The following is a 15,314-nucleotide window of genomic DNA, read 5'->3' as shown; positions in this document are numbered from 1 at the left end:
GGCCGTCCAGAGATGGGGGGTGTTTAATAGATATGCGGCCTTTGAAAAAGGGACGGACCCAACAACATTTTAAATTAATTGTATAAAATATCGCATCCAGGAGAGACTTCGGCGGAGGACGAACCTTTGCTTTGTGCGATTGCCGATCTGCAGGATTGGTGACGTCATCAGTGCCATGTGTCACTTTGTGAGTGGTGACACATGTCACCCTGTTTTGGCCCCTTTCGACCCCTTAAAACGCTGAATCTGCCTGCCTCGTGTCTTCTATACTGCCACGTCACGCTGATGTAAGCTGCCACGTCAGTTTATTGGGACCAATAGTATTCTGCCATGTGGCCTGTTGGAGGAGAGAGAAAAGGCCTGCCTGCCTCCTGTTTTTGTGTTAATTTCCTTTGTAAATCGGCCTCTGCCCTCCTTGGCGCTTTAACACTAGAGGCCTGAATCTCGGCGATTTCAAGGTTATCGGCCTTCGACGGTTTCATGACATTTGTATTTGTTTGCACCCTTTGACCCTTGCGATCGCTGATATGCGATATCAGAGTTTTGCTTCGTTCAACGCCGATATACTATGCGCCATGGGCCTTCGACCGCCGATTGCGATTTGCGATGCGCTCCCGGAGTGCAATCGCCGATCACCGATTTACCCCGCCGATATTTCTTGACTGTTGGGACCTCCGATATGCGATTTGCGATATCGGCGATCCTTGATCGCTAATCTCATTGCCCTCCTCTGCTGTTGCTGGAAACTTTGACCTCTGATTGCGATGAGCCTCCCTTGGTCTTTTCTCTTTGCTTTCTAGCTATCAAAGGGCAGTTTAGATCTGCTCTAATTTCTGATCCAAAAGTCCATTTTTGGACTTCCACTTAATGTTGGAAAGCTTGTTCTAAGCACTATCCAACAAAGGGGGTCCGATTAAACTTTGAGAGCTTCTGTGGCTTGGGAAATGGCTTCAAACTTCACTGCTCTTTTGCACTTTGGGCAATTGATAACTCATAATGCAGTGAGTGACAACAAAAATCATTAGTATATTCAATACCAAAATTGATAGTTCCCTTTAAATATGAAGGACCCTTTTTGCAGCTATCCAATGGTTTTCATGAAGCTTAGCCATGAATTGACTAAGTATGCTTACTACATAAGCAATGTCTGGTCTAGTGGTAGTGAGATAATTCAGACTTCCCACTAATTGTCAATACAATGTTCCATTCACCTCTTTTGTTCCATCATCACTTCTCAATTTGATATTTTGTTCCAATGGAGTACTCACTACTTTACATCCATTCATATGAAATCTCTTTAGTACCTCGTTTGTATATTTGCTTTGTGTGATTAAAGTCCTTCCATCATCTCTCCATACTTCAAGACCTAGACAATAGTGCATCTGTCCAAGATCCTTCATCTCAAATTCCTGTGATAACTTCCTTTTTATATCCTTAATCAATTTATCAGCACTCCCTGTTATTATTAGATCATCAACATATATAGAGATTAATACTATATCTCCATTTCTATCTGCCTTGATATACAAATTAGGATCATTTTTAATTTTGTTAAATCCTTGCAGAAAGAAGAATTTGTCGATTTTCTCATACCAAGATCTGGGTGCCTGTTTTAGTCCATATAAGGCCTTTTTAACCTGCAGACAAGATGTTCTTGTCCCTTCTTTACAAATTCTTCTGGTTGAACACAATAAATCTCCTCTTTTAAGTCCCCATTTAGAAAAGCTGACTTCAAATCTAATTGATGTAGTTTCCAATCATATTTAGTGGCCAATGCTATCATTATTCTGATTGTATTCATTTTTGCAACTGGAGCTAAGGTATCTTCATAATCTATACCTTCCTTTTGTGAATAACCTTTTGCAACCAATCTTGCCTTATACTTGTCTATGCTACCATCTGCATTAAATCTTGTCTTGTACAACCATTTTGATCCTAGAGGGACTTTATTTTCAGGCAATCCTATTAATTCCCAAGTTTCATTTTTCATTATAGAGTCATATTCTTCTTTCATAGCTTCCATTCATTCTTTATGATTTTTAGCTTGTTCATAATTTAAAGGCTCAAAAAAATCATTACTTGAGACATTAAAGCATAATCTTTATACCTGATAGGGTTTTGAGTTTGAAGTGTTGACCTTCTTAGAGGTTCATTACACTGTGGAGTACCTTCTCGTCTTCTTTGTGGAGTGCCTTCATCACTTCTTTGTGGACTTTGACTTCTTGAAATGTCTTCTGGAATGTCCATGCTTTCTTGAGCTTGAGATGATTCCACAACTTCTTCTTCTTTAAAGTTGTCATAAGGAGGATGCCATGTTGAAATTTCTAAGTCTATCCGTTAGAAATTTAATCTGTATTTTTCTGGTTTATTTCTTCTACTTGTTAAATTTGAACAAGTTATTTAAAACATATAAATAACGAAATAAACACAATACAGTCTCAACATCTAGAGATCATCAATTGAAAGAAAACAAACACACAAGTGACACCGTTATTTTTGGACAAATGTCCCCAGAAAAACCCAATGCGGGAAAATCGGTGCAACACTTATGAGGGTTTATTATTATGCAATATTTCCTTGAGTACAACTGGGTGCCAAACTGGCTCACCTAACAGAGAAAAATAACTGGCAGCAATACCTCTCTATTTGGAAATAGGTATTCAGAAAACCTGTCCCACGAAACCCTCTCCAACAACTCTAAAGCTCTGCGATGGCCTTTCTGGCATCTGCGTCAGCCCTCTAAGGCGCTGCGCAGTCTCTGGGACCCTCTGTGTCACTCCAGCTATTCTCTGCGTGGATGACGCAATCCCTCTGGCCTCTGCGCTATCTTTGCTGGGCTTTGCGTGGCCTGCTCTAGCTGCTGCTTCTTGCTCTCTGCCTCTGCACTGGTCTCTTGGCACTGTCTCTGCCTCTCTGTCCAGTACTCACTGCCCCTTGCTGCTGATCACTGATTCGACTTGCTTAGCAACCCCGCTCTAGCAAATCAAATGACTGATCACTCTGGTGTGTCTTCTAACTCACCCTCAAGCCTCCTCTTATACTTTTCTCGTTGGTCCTTCAATGACCAAGATTAAATCTCTAATCAATGGCTAAGATTAGATTTGGCTTGATCCATGACTTTTGGAACCTTCTAATTGAGTTTTATATTAATACCCGTTAATATTTTATTTTTCCTAAGTTTAGACTTAGGAACTCCATTAAAAATATTAATTATTTTAGTATCTCCCAAACCGGGTACAATCTGTCCAAACCATTTATGGGTCTTGGAGATCTCATGTGCTTTAGCCTCTCCACCAATTTACATGGCTAGAGCACATTCGATGCTACCCCAAATCATCACTCCCTCTTAGCAAGGACTGTGCTTTAGTAATACTCCACACTGAGCATCACTTTGATTATATGACACTGGTACCTGTGCTGATGCTAGGCGTCCCCGCCCAACATCCTCTGCACTATTGCATCCTGTACTGCTGCCCATACCCCTGCCACTGCCATTGCTACATCCATATGACAGCTCCATCGTGTTGCTGCTAGTCCTTTCTTCCAACATTGCATCTGCACTGCAACCCCCTCTCATCATGCTACATCGTGCTACTGCACACTGCTACTGCACTGCAACTCAGTGAATGAGAAGTAAGTAACTGATCTACCCAACTTCTGACATCCCTGTCAGCCTAGAAACATTCCTAATGCTGAAGCTCTCTCTGTCGCTAACAAGTGCTCCCTCTATTGACCTTTGCGCTGCTGCAACAACTCCCTGCATCTCGCACTGTTGCATACCTCTCTGTGCCATCCTGCAGTGGTGCAGCACTCTCCGTGCATCTCGCATTGTTGCAGCCTGCTAGCCTCACTTTGCTCGGGGACTTCTGCAAAGTCTCTACGGACATCCGCCAATCCTGCTACTACTCTTCGGGGCTCCCGTAGCAAGGTATAATCCAAGAGGTTGGGTACCTTAAGGATCCTGCCCCTCATCGCTATAGTCCTCCTAACTACAGCTCGATGTCTCCCCACCTATTCTCTAGAGGTATGTGAGCACTCATGGCACAATTGTCATCCTCTTCGACTTCCTTCTCTGCCTTCGCTGATGCTGCTTTAGAGTCAGACGCCTCTCCCTTGTTCTTCTTCCTCGGACACTGGTTCGCATAATGATCCAGTTCCCCACAGTGGAAGCACTTGACCTTGGAGAGGTCCTTCTTCTTCCTCTTCTACTGCTTTCCCGCAAATGCCAGAGCTGCATACTCTTCCTCTTCCTTCTTGATCTAGACTCCTTTGCTGCTACTTCTCGCCTTGCTCAATCGCCTGATCTCCTCATGACAAAGAGCCGCCCACAGTTCTTCCCAATCTAGAAGATCCGCCCTGCCCAGTATGCTCTGGAAAAATATCTCCCACTCCTTGAAGATTGCGTTAAGTGCGGTCCTTTCCATCATCTCCTCATCCAGTGTGGCCCCTATGGAAGTCAGTTGGTCCCAGATCTCCTTCAATTGATAGAGGAAGAGATCGATCTGCCCCCCCTTCTGCATTTGGTATGACCGCAGCTGATTCTCAAGTAACATCTTCCTCTGCACGGAAGTATGCTGGTACAACGTCTTCAAGGTGTCCCACATTTCCTTTGCCGTCTCCTTCTCGGCAATATGTTGGACCACATGATCCTTGACCCCATCAAGGATGATGCATTTTGCCTTGGCCATTGCCTCCTCGTACTTCTTATTAGCTGCTCAGTCAAATGGGATAGCCATTGTTCTAAAGGCGAAGCCCTTGATGTGATGTCTATCTAGAATGAACAAGATCCTGGCCTTCTAGACCACAAAGTTGGACACTCCGTCCAGCCTGTCTTGATCTCTCAGTCCATTCACGACCATCTCTCTGCTCTTCTGTCGACTCCTTCGAGTCTCTCTACTTCCCTCTAGAAGTTCTCCTTTCGACTCCTGCTGAGTCTCTCTACTTCCCGCCTGGAAGTTCTCTGCTAGACTCCCTCTGAGTCCCGATTTCCCTCCTAGAAATCCTCTTGCCAATCGTCAAGTTGCACCTCTTCGATCTTCTGTGCACCTACAACACTGATCCAGATTCCTTGGCTAGAAATTTGCTCGGTAGCAACTCCCTCTACCTTGGTTTTTCCCTATTAGGTACTATTCTGCCCACAATACACCACCAACTTCGCTCCCGCAAACTGCGCATAGCTTCCTATGCCCCAACAACTGAAGGACTGAGCCTCTAGGCTCTGCGCAATCTCAACACTGGCAAAACAGCTCCCTCAGCCAACTGCGTCAACCCTCCTGGTCTCTGCATGAGCCTCTTTTTGCCCTCCTTAGCCTCTATGTTGGCCTCTCTCTAGCTCGGACTGATGACGCAGTCCCTCTGCGTCAACCCTTCCTCTGTCGCTTCTGCAAGGATTAGCTTCTGTCACTCGGGACAGTTGATTCTGCTACAAATGCTCTGTTTAGCTGATGCCTTCAGCTTTCCTGTGATCTACAACCACCCTCTGATAACATGTTGAAATTTCTAAGTCTGTCCGTTAGAAATTTAATTTTTATTCTTCTGGTTTATTTCTTCTACTTGTTAAATTCGAACAAGTTATTTGAAACATATAAATAACGAAATAAACACAATACAGTCTCAACATCTACAGATCATCAGCTGAAAGAAAACAAACACACAAGTGACACCATTATTTTTGGACATATGTCCCCAGAAAAACCCAATGCGGGAAAACCGGTCCAGCGCTTCTGAGGGTTTATTATTATGCAATATTTCCTTGAGTACAATTGGGTGCCAAACTAGCTCGCCCGACAGAGAAAAATAACTAGCAGCATACCTCTCTATTCGAAAACATGTATTTAGAAAACCTACCCCAGGAAACCCTCTCCAACGACTCTGAAGCTTTGCACTAGCCCTTCTGGTCTCTACGTTAGCCTTTGAGGCATTGCGCAGCCTCTGGGACCCTCTGCGTCACCCCAGCTATTCTCTACGTGGATGACGTAGTCCCTTTGGCCTCTGCACTGTCTCTGTTGGGCTTCGCATGGCCTGCTCTGGCTGCTGCTTCTCGTTCTCTGCCTCTGCGCTGGTCTCTTGGCACTGTCTTTGCCTCTTTGTCCAGTACTCATTGCCCCTAGCTGTTGATCACTGATTCGACTTGCTTAGCAACCCCGCTCTAGCAAATTGAATGACTGATCACTCTGGTGTGTCTTCCAACTGATCCTCAAGCCTACTCTTATACTTTTCTCATTGGTCCTTCAACGATCGAGATTAAATCTCTAATCAACGGCTAAGATTAGATTTGGCTTGATCCATGTTTTGGAACCTTCTAACCAAGTTTTATATTAATACCCATTAATATTTTATTTTTCCTAAGTTTAGACTTACGAACTCCATTAAAAATATTAATTATTTTAATATCTCCCAAACGGGTATAGTCTGTCCAAACTATTTCTGGGTCTGACCAATTTTCATGGCTAGAGCACATCCGATGCTACCCCAAATCAACATGCCATACATTATGTTCATCTTTTTTTATTTGTTTATTTGCATGCTCATGAAATATAACATCTCTACTTGCAAAGACATTGTGAGTACTTGGATTATACATTTTATATGCTTTTTGATTAGTACAATATCCAATAAAAATGCATTTGATGGCTTTGGCATATAATTTTCTCCTATCCTCTTTAGGAATATGAGCAAAGGCTTTGCATCCAAATATCCTTAAATGACTAACTTTAGGTTTACAACCATAAAATGCTTCAAATGGTGTTTTGTGTTCAAGATACTTTGTAGGGCTTCTATTTTTGAGATATACAACTGTATTAATGGCTTCAACCCAAAAACTGTTAGAAAGTCCTTTACTTTTTAACATACTACGAGCATATTCAACTAATGTTCTATTCTTTCTCTCAGCTACTCCGTTTTGTTGAGGTGTATTTGGTACTGTAAATTGTTGCATAATTCCATTTTGTTTGCAGTGTTTGACAAAAGCTCCTAAAGTGTACTCACGACCTTTATTTGATTGAAGAATTTTAATGCTCTTTCTTGTTTGCTTTTCAACCATACTCTTGAATGCTTTAAAGTATTCAAACACAACACTTTTATTTCTTATAAAGTACACCTAGGTGTATCTAGTGCTATCATCAATAAATATAAGAAAGTAATACTCTCCACCAAGTGACTTAGTTTGCATTGGACCACATACATCAGTATGCACTAGTTCAAGTATTTCATGTTTTCTTCTATTTTCATGCATAAGAAATTCTTCCCTACATTGGACCACATACATCAATATGCACTAGTTCAAGTATTTCACGTTTTCTGCTATTTTCATGCACAAGAAATTCTTCCCTATGTTGTTTTCCTAGTGCACAACCTTCACATTCAAAGTGTTCACTCTTAATATTTGGAAGGCCTTCTACCATCAATTTCTCTTGTAGTAACATTAGGTCATTATGATTTAAGTGTCCATACCTTTGATGCCAAAGCTCTATATTTGTCATGTCTGTTGATGTCAAAGCTTGATTCCCATTTTTCATTACATCCAACTTGTATAATCCTCCAACTCTCATTTCTTTTGCAACAACCTTGTAGTTGTCCTGCACAGCCTTTACCAAACAATGTGATTTCACAAATTCAACTTTTAAATGCTGATTTGTAATAGTAGAGACTGAAATTAAGTTCTTCTTTAATCCTGGAACATACACCACATTTTGAATTTGTTTTTCTTGTCCATTAGGCGTTGCAACACTTATATCACCATATCCTTTAATTTCATGTGATCTATTATCTCCTAAATAGATGTGTGCGCCATTATTAACTTCATGATAAGTATCAAACCAATCTCTTTTGCATGGCTTGTGGATTGATGCACCAGAATCTATAAAGCAAGCATTATTATCGTCAGTTTCCACTGATAAAGCAACATTGGACACAAACAATTTAAGATTTGCTAAAGTCATGACTAATTGCTTCATCTCTATCAAGATAATTTCCTGAATGTCTTGTTTGTTTAAATTGATCAGACCATCTTTTCATACAATTCTTAGCAAAATGACCAAGTTTTCCACAGTAATAACACACATAATCTCTACTTGATTCGGCATTTGTCCTTGGTGAAGGTGTACCTTGAAATGATTTTACTTGTGGTTTTTTGCCTTTATTTTTCTCCCATTGTTTTCCTTTGAAGGACTGCTTCGCTTTAGCCATCAATGCTAAATCTGAATTGAGAGATTTCTGTTTAAGACTTCTTCTCTGCTCTTCTTCCTGCATAAGTATACATTCCAACTCATCAAACGTAGGAGCCTTCTCTCTAGTTGAAAACCCAGTGATAAACACTTGATATTCATCAAGCATTTCATTTAATGTCACAGTAACCAAGTCTGTACTAGATATTGTTTCATCAATGTCACCTAATTTATCCTTTAGATCCTTAATTCTAGAAATAAAATTACTGACACTTTCTTTTTCTTCCATATTAATTGAAAGAAGCTTACTCTTTAAATACAATATTTGATTTGTAGTCTTCGTCTCATACAAATTTTTGAGTGTCCCATGTCTCCTTGAATGTTTTGCACTTTCTAATGTGTGGAATAATGTTGTCCTTAATGGACATCCGCAAAAGCACCTTCACTTTCTTTTCTCGTCGCTTCCAATCTTGAATTGCAGCATCTGTGGCTTGAGGGGGCACTGACTTGACTTCAACTCCAGACATGATCGTCCTTATATTGTAGCCTTCCATCAAAGTTTGCAGCCTAAACTTCCAATTTGCATAGTTTTCACCATCTAGCTTGTTAGTGTCAGATAAATAAGATTCTGCCAAATTAGCCATGGTACTAAACTTATGAATCCTTAAGTACCAATACCAATAACTTTAATGGCTAAATAATAACACCTTCTTTACCACTTACTTTAATGGCACCTTAATCACAAATAATAACACCTTCTTTACCACTAACTTTAATGGCTCCTTAATCACAAATAATAACACCATCTTTAACTAATATTACTTACTCTTTAACCACATTTTTTTTAATTTATATTATTCAATAATCACAAACAAAAAATTCCATTCTCCTCCATGGCTACATAACTATCTTCAAAAAAACTGCCAATTAAAAACACTCACGGACAATTATTTTTCTTTTAATAACCCAAACAAAAAACAACGACCACCAACTTATATTATTTACTTCAAACTTGAAGCTTTGAGTTTAATAAAGATGACAACAACTATAAATTTAAACCTAGAAGCTTTTAACTATTTTCCACTTAATTCGAAACACCATTGAATTCAATCCTTACAAGATTTATTTCTTTAAAATCGGATATTGTTTCAACGGCCACGCTCTCCGCAGGAGGCAGGAGATACAACTACAGACAACCATGCTCTCAGCAAGAGGCTCCTTTGATTAGCACTTCTGCACAACAGGAAACTCCCTAAAATCTTCAACTCGGTTTCCTTGACAACAAACGACTCCCTCCAACGAGCCTCACGAACCAGTCCTCTGCACTAGCACAATCTTACACACAAGCAATGGACTGCAAGTTCACAACAACTCTTCTTGTAGAAAAAAAACTCACACACAGCGAGGCAGTGACCTCAATCCTTTGGCTAGCTCGCCCTTCACTGGGAACTTCAGGCATCACACACAAACTTTTGTTGTCACAGCCTCAGCGATCTCTCACACTGATCGCTCACAGAAGAATCTTATGCTCTCAACACTCAACCTTGCTTTGATACGAAATCAGAGAATGCACACTTGAACAACAACTTGATCATTTGATTACCAAAGAGAGTTATTTATACAAATAGAAGAAGTTTCTGGATTGCCTAGACTGTCGGTGGCAATGGCTTCTTCAAGAAGCTAAAGAAATATCCAGAAACTCTGAGACAGCTGAGCATTTAATGCAGTAGGTTGGAATTACTGTTTACCAACATATGTCTACACCTATGATCACCAACTTGAGGAAGCTAAGTTCTTTTGAGGGTGAGTTGGTTGACTCCACCTTGTACAAACAATTGATCGAGTCGCTAAAGTATTTGGTCAATTTTAGGCCATATATTTGTTTTGTTGTAAACAAACTCAACTAGTTCATGGTGAAGCTGGGGAGCGCTGATTGGGTGGCAACAAAGCATGTGCTCAGGTATCTTCATGGTACAATAGAGTATGGATTGAGGTATGTTAGAGTTGGTGGAGTGGAGTTGTAGGGCTACACAGATGTAGATTGGATAGGGAGTGCAGTGTACATGAAGAGTACTTCAAGCTGTTGTTTTAGCTTAGGATCAACTATGATCTCAAGGTATCGCAGGAAGAAACACTCAGTGGCACATAGCTCAATAGAGATCAAGTACACGGCGACGAGTCGAGTGAGATGTGAGGCCATATCGCTTGTCAATATGCTCACAGGATTATTTGGTCTTGAGATGTGGCTCATTATGCTTCACCGTGACAATCAGAGTTGCATTAAGCTCTCAGAAAATCCAATGTTTCATGATAGGTCCAAGGACATAGAGATTAGATAGCACTTCATCAGAGACATGGTCCAAAGTGATTCAGGTGGATATTGGTGGCCACCCACCTATTCCACTTGGACCCCCAACACCGTTTCCTTTCAGTTTCCTAATTTCCAGCATAGTTTCCTATTTCAACAGTTTTCTATTTTTTATAGTTTTTGTGGTCGTGAACTTCCAGAACCCTTTTTATTCCCTAAACAACGATTTTTAAATTATGTAGCATTATCTTCATACATTACTGGAAAGTGTTGATCCATGTATCTACAGTGCTAAGACAGTTTGATGGTTACTGTTATTTTATAATTGATATTACTCCTTTTTTCCATTTTTCTTTGCATACACTTGGAAGGTATATAACGATAAATTCCCTTCTTAAGTTTATTGTTATTTCACAATGTTTACATGGTCTTTCAGTGTTAATTTGGCGGCTCAGGGACAAATTCCTTCCATTGGACAACCTTCTTCATCAAAAAAGATGCCTACTAGCCCTTGGAAGAATTTAATTTGGTCAAGGAAAAATATAAATTTTAAGGTGAAATCCTCAAGTGCACAAAAGTTCAGGTCGCCCTAGAGGACAAATTGGGTCTCTTCCACCACATATAAATACACATCATGTCACATCACTTTGGAGCATCATAAACTCATCACATCTTCTCTCTTCTCATTTGATTGGTTCGTATAGGTCTGAAATAAAGAGGTCCGTGTTCACATGTGCGAAAGGAAGGAGGACAAGTCTGATTTCTGTGTTGACTTTCTGATTGGGACAGTTTGGCCAGATGTTGACCATCTTTGACTTTGAAAATTTCGATTTTGGAAGGCCAAATTGATTGGTGAAGGAGCCAAATTTTTCTGGGCAGTTTGACTGGGGTTGACAGCAGACCTTTGACTGAAGTTTGACCACAGGCTCTCTCTCTCCTTTGACCCAGTTTTTGTGGACTGTTTTGACTGATCTTTGACCAGCAAGGAAGGCCAAATACTTTGACTGCTGAAATTTGACTGGTTAGGGCATCTTTGACTGCTGTTGACTTTGACCAAAATTTGCAGACTATGACTTTGGATCTGATTTGACTTTTGGTATTATCTCTTATTGGATATTGGTTAGTTGGATTGGATAGTCAAAGTTTGACCTTTGACTCTTTGTTGATGAATTGGAACATTGTATCTCTCTGAACATTTGATGACAATCTAATAGAAGAATTTTGAAAGGGTTTTCCCCATTGTGAGTTTTTCCTTGGTCTTTGACCAAATTTCGTATCTCTCTTGTTCTTGTTCTTGGCTGTCTTCTATTGCATTTGAATTACTATTCTATCTACAATTTGTTTTTGTCATTGGAAGATTGAATTTATTGAAAAAGTGATTGCTAATTGAAGAAGAACTGGAATAAGTGATTGTGCTAAGCATAGAACAGTGGAAAATTAACGTCCAGCACCTGTTTTTCTCTTTCAAGTCAATGAATTGCCCATACTCCGTTTTTCTTTGTGGATTTTTCTGGTTTTATATGGATTCCATGGTGATACAATACATCTTTTAGCATCTATAATTGCTTAAGCACAGAATTATGTAAATGAGTATAGGCATGATTATTGCTGCTTGTTGACCTCTACTTGCTTGAGGCACATCTCAGTTATGTCTTTTCTTAAAGGTTGCTCATTAATCTATAACTGCTTAAGGATACAATTATAATAAATTAGTGTATGCATTATTATTGCTGTTTGTTGACCTCAACGTGCTTGACACTCTTTTCAGTGATGTTTCCTAAAGGCTGCTCATTCATCTGTAACTGCTTAAGAATATATATATATTCATTCCAAAGAAAACCTTGTGGGATCATGCCCTCTTCCCCAGGATATCCACGTGTAGGGCAGATTAGCGTCCAGCCATGATAGCCTCTGGTGTCCCCGAGGGACTCAACTTGAATTGAACCTGTGACCTATGGCCACCCTGTGGGCAACATGCCTGGAGCAGATGGTTCAACTGATTGAGATAACCCTTGGGGCTTCTAAAAAAAGAAATTATATAAATGCATATATGCATTATTTTTGCTGTTTGTTGACCTCAACGTGCTTGACACTCTTTTCAGTGACGTTTCCTAAAGGCTTCTCATTTATCTGTAACTGCTTAAGAATATATATATTCATTCCATAGAAAACCTTGTGGGATCATGCCCTCTTCCCCAGGTTATCCACGTGTAGGGCAGATTAGCGTCCCGCCGTCCAGCCATGATAGCCTCTGGTGTTCCCGAGGGATTCAACTTGAATTGAACCTGTGACCTATGGCCACCCTGTGGGCAACATGCCTGGTGCAGATGGTTCAACTGATTGAGATAACCCTTGGGGCTTCTCAAAAAAGCAATTATATAAAATTTAAATGCATATATGCATTATTATTGTTGCTTGTTGACCTCAACTTGCTTGTCACACTTGTCAGCGATGTTTCCATAAATTTGCTCATTCATCTATACATGCCTGCCTTATGCCTGTCACATCCTAATGAACTATGTCCTCCACAAGGGATCCTGCTGATTGACCCAAATGACAAACAATAATGATGTGATAGAGAGAATAACAAGACTGGAATCTATATTTGAGCTTTATGAAAGTACATACATAAAGTAATAGGTTTTAAGAAAGGTTGAGTTGCTTGATTTCTCTTCTTGGCAAACTATTTTATTTTACCTCTTGGTGAGAATTGTGATATATCTTCTCCTGAAATGAATCCCAAACTTTGGAAGGACTTTCATATCTTTATGATTACTTCAGAATGTGTTATTTTGTTAAATGTTGCTGCACTGACTTCTGACTAGCAATGCCTCCTCTTGCAGGCCCTGTTTATGCCCTTTGATCACAAAAATACTACACCAAATGGTGCAACAGCACATTTAATGAAGCTAATGCTCCAAAGATTGAACCTTCTGCACTGCAAAAACAATTGTGTTGTTGGGTCTGGCGGAGGATCTGTGGGGTGTGCCTCAATTTCTTATTTCATATTGCTGGAGTTGTCTTGAGTATGTTATTTATTATTATGTCGTTTGGCATTACAAAGGACAGAGAGCTTAGTATATTCCTTTGCAGGTATTTAGCACATGGAACTTCAACAGATTACATGTATGAGATTGTCAAAGTACCAATGGCATTTACATTTGAGGTAAAGGGGTTTGTCTAGTTTCTTCCTTATTTTGAATATACTTGAAAAAATGCACTTTAACTCTACATGGGTAAAAACTGTTAGTTTTAACTAATCATTATTCATTTTGTCAAATAAAAAGTAATAGTGAAAGAATTATGAACCTATTTAAGTGATCATTGTGCTTTATACAGTCTTTGTTTTGCTTCTTATCGGCAAATCAGCTCTAGATACAAGTACTAATTCTGTACATGTCTTCTCTTAAACAGATATATGGGGAGCCAAATGCCTCCAGTAATGACTGTTTTAAATTGTTCAATCCAACCGATTCTGCTGTTTTTGAGGTATCATAGACAATAAGCCCCCGTGTCTTTAAACATGTAGATTATTCTCCTTTTATTCAGATCTTGCATTCAAGTGACTCTTCTGGAGTAGCTCTTTTAGATGTGAGATATCCTCAATATTTTCTTCCAATTCTCTTATAATGAAATAATTGTAGAGGATGAAGGTTTTATTGTATAGGGACAGCTCATACGTAAAGTTGATTTGCTTCAAATTTAGCCTACATTGTGGTGAATCAATTTCACCTCGTCATCTTTAACTTGTCTCGAGTTAATATGAGTCTATATTTATATGGTGAGGCTTGTTCTTGTTCACTGTAATCCTTTTTCTGGCTCTTGTTGCAGAGTGTACTTGAAAATTGGTGTACTGCATTCTTCAGAGTTTTTATGGACGTCGCCAGTAGACTGTATAATTTATCTACTGAAGCATTTGAAAATTTAGAAGGCAATGACATGTCTACAGTTAAGAAACACCAGAACCGGGATTTAATTCGTAGTGATTATCATACTAGTAGGAAGGTATGGAGAAATGGACAGTCAGTTATTACACAGTTTGATAGAAGATTTGAGTGGGGTACTGAAGAAATGAGAAAAATATCTCAATTTCTTTTCATGCTATCAACATTTTTATTGATTTTATTATGTTACAAAGTATCCAAACGCATTTCTTGCGCACAGGTTGCCTTGGACTTCTTTTATAAGCCGAGTTAGAGCGCTGAACTTCTATGGTGCAGAAAGGCTTAATGTATGATTAAATTTGTATTTGTTCTATTTATTGATTGATATAAATCTGAAGATTCAGATTTTTTTTGTCGACGGCTCTTGCTTTTGGTAGTTTTACTTTGACACAATTCTCATTTTGAGGATAAGTATACTTCAAACACTTTTTCGGCAATACAATATATACATTACAGTTGTATATAAGCCTATACTCTTTCTAGAACATATATGATTGTATCAATGTTCAAAATTTATTTGGTGGATGTCATGACTTCTGTAAGGACTTGCTTCATTCATATTTTTCGATGTCATGATATATTTGCGTTGTGCATCTGCGGCAGATGATTGAAGTTTCCCATTGAGAGCTATCAGAACCCAGAACCTTCAAATTATTTTCATGGAAAAAACTATACTGATTTTATTGAAATATACGAGTGCATTTGAATGGGTCAAAAGGCAGGTATATCTTAATGGTCTAACAACATTACATCAATTTTTTTTCTCTTATAGATACTTTGTATGCAAATAGAGTGTCTTTTTATTGCAAAATCATGATAGCAATTCACCAACCATTACATCCAATGATAGTTTTTGTTTTGTTTTTTTTTAAAGATTATGTAGTCACTTTATATTAA

The 15,314-nt window shown here is 39.2% G+C and overlaps 1 protein-coding gene across 8 annotated transcripts in view; it reads left to right on the top strand.

Annotated features, from left to right (window-relative positions):
* Positions 1-14,772, top strand: part of LOC149257288 (Zn-dependent exopeptidases superfamily protein) — a 169,178-nt gene extending 154,406 nt beyond the window's left edge. For all 8 annotated transcript variants that reach the window (XM_089413889.1, XM_089413883.1, XM_089413896.1 and 5 more), the window contains 4 exons: positions 13,317-13,456; positions 13,567-13,639; positions 13,888-13,962; positions 14,305-14,772. In XM_089413889.1, the coding sequence (XP_089270015.1) occupies positions 13,317-13,456; positions 13,567-13,639; positions 13,888-13,962; positions 14,305-14,670 (654 nt within the window). In that variant the 3' untranslated portion in view covers positions 14,671-14,772. The remainder of the gene's footprint in view (positions 1-13,316; positions 13,457-13,566; positions 13,640-13,887; positions 13,963-14,304) is intronic.
* The last annotated feature ends 542 nt before the right edge of the window (positions 14,773-15,314 follow it).

This window comes from Pinus tabuliformis, chromosome 6 (genome assembly GCF_031772625.1).
Source record: "Pinus tabuliformis cultivar Carrire ecotype Pingquan chromosome 6, CPIR1, whole genome shotgun sequence".
Lineage (NCBI taxonomy): Eukaryota > Viridiplantae > Streptophyta > Pinopsida > Pinales > Pinaceae > Pinus > Pinus tabuliformis.
The sequence above is the reverse complement of the archived record's forward strand: the minus strand, read 5'-3'. Positions and strand labels throughout refer to the sequence as shown.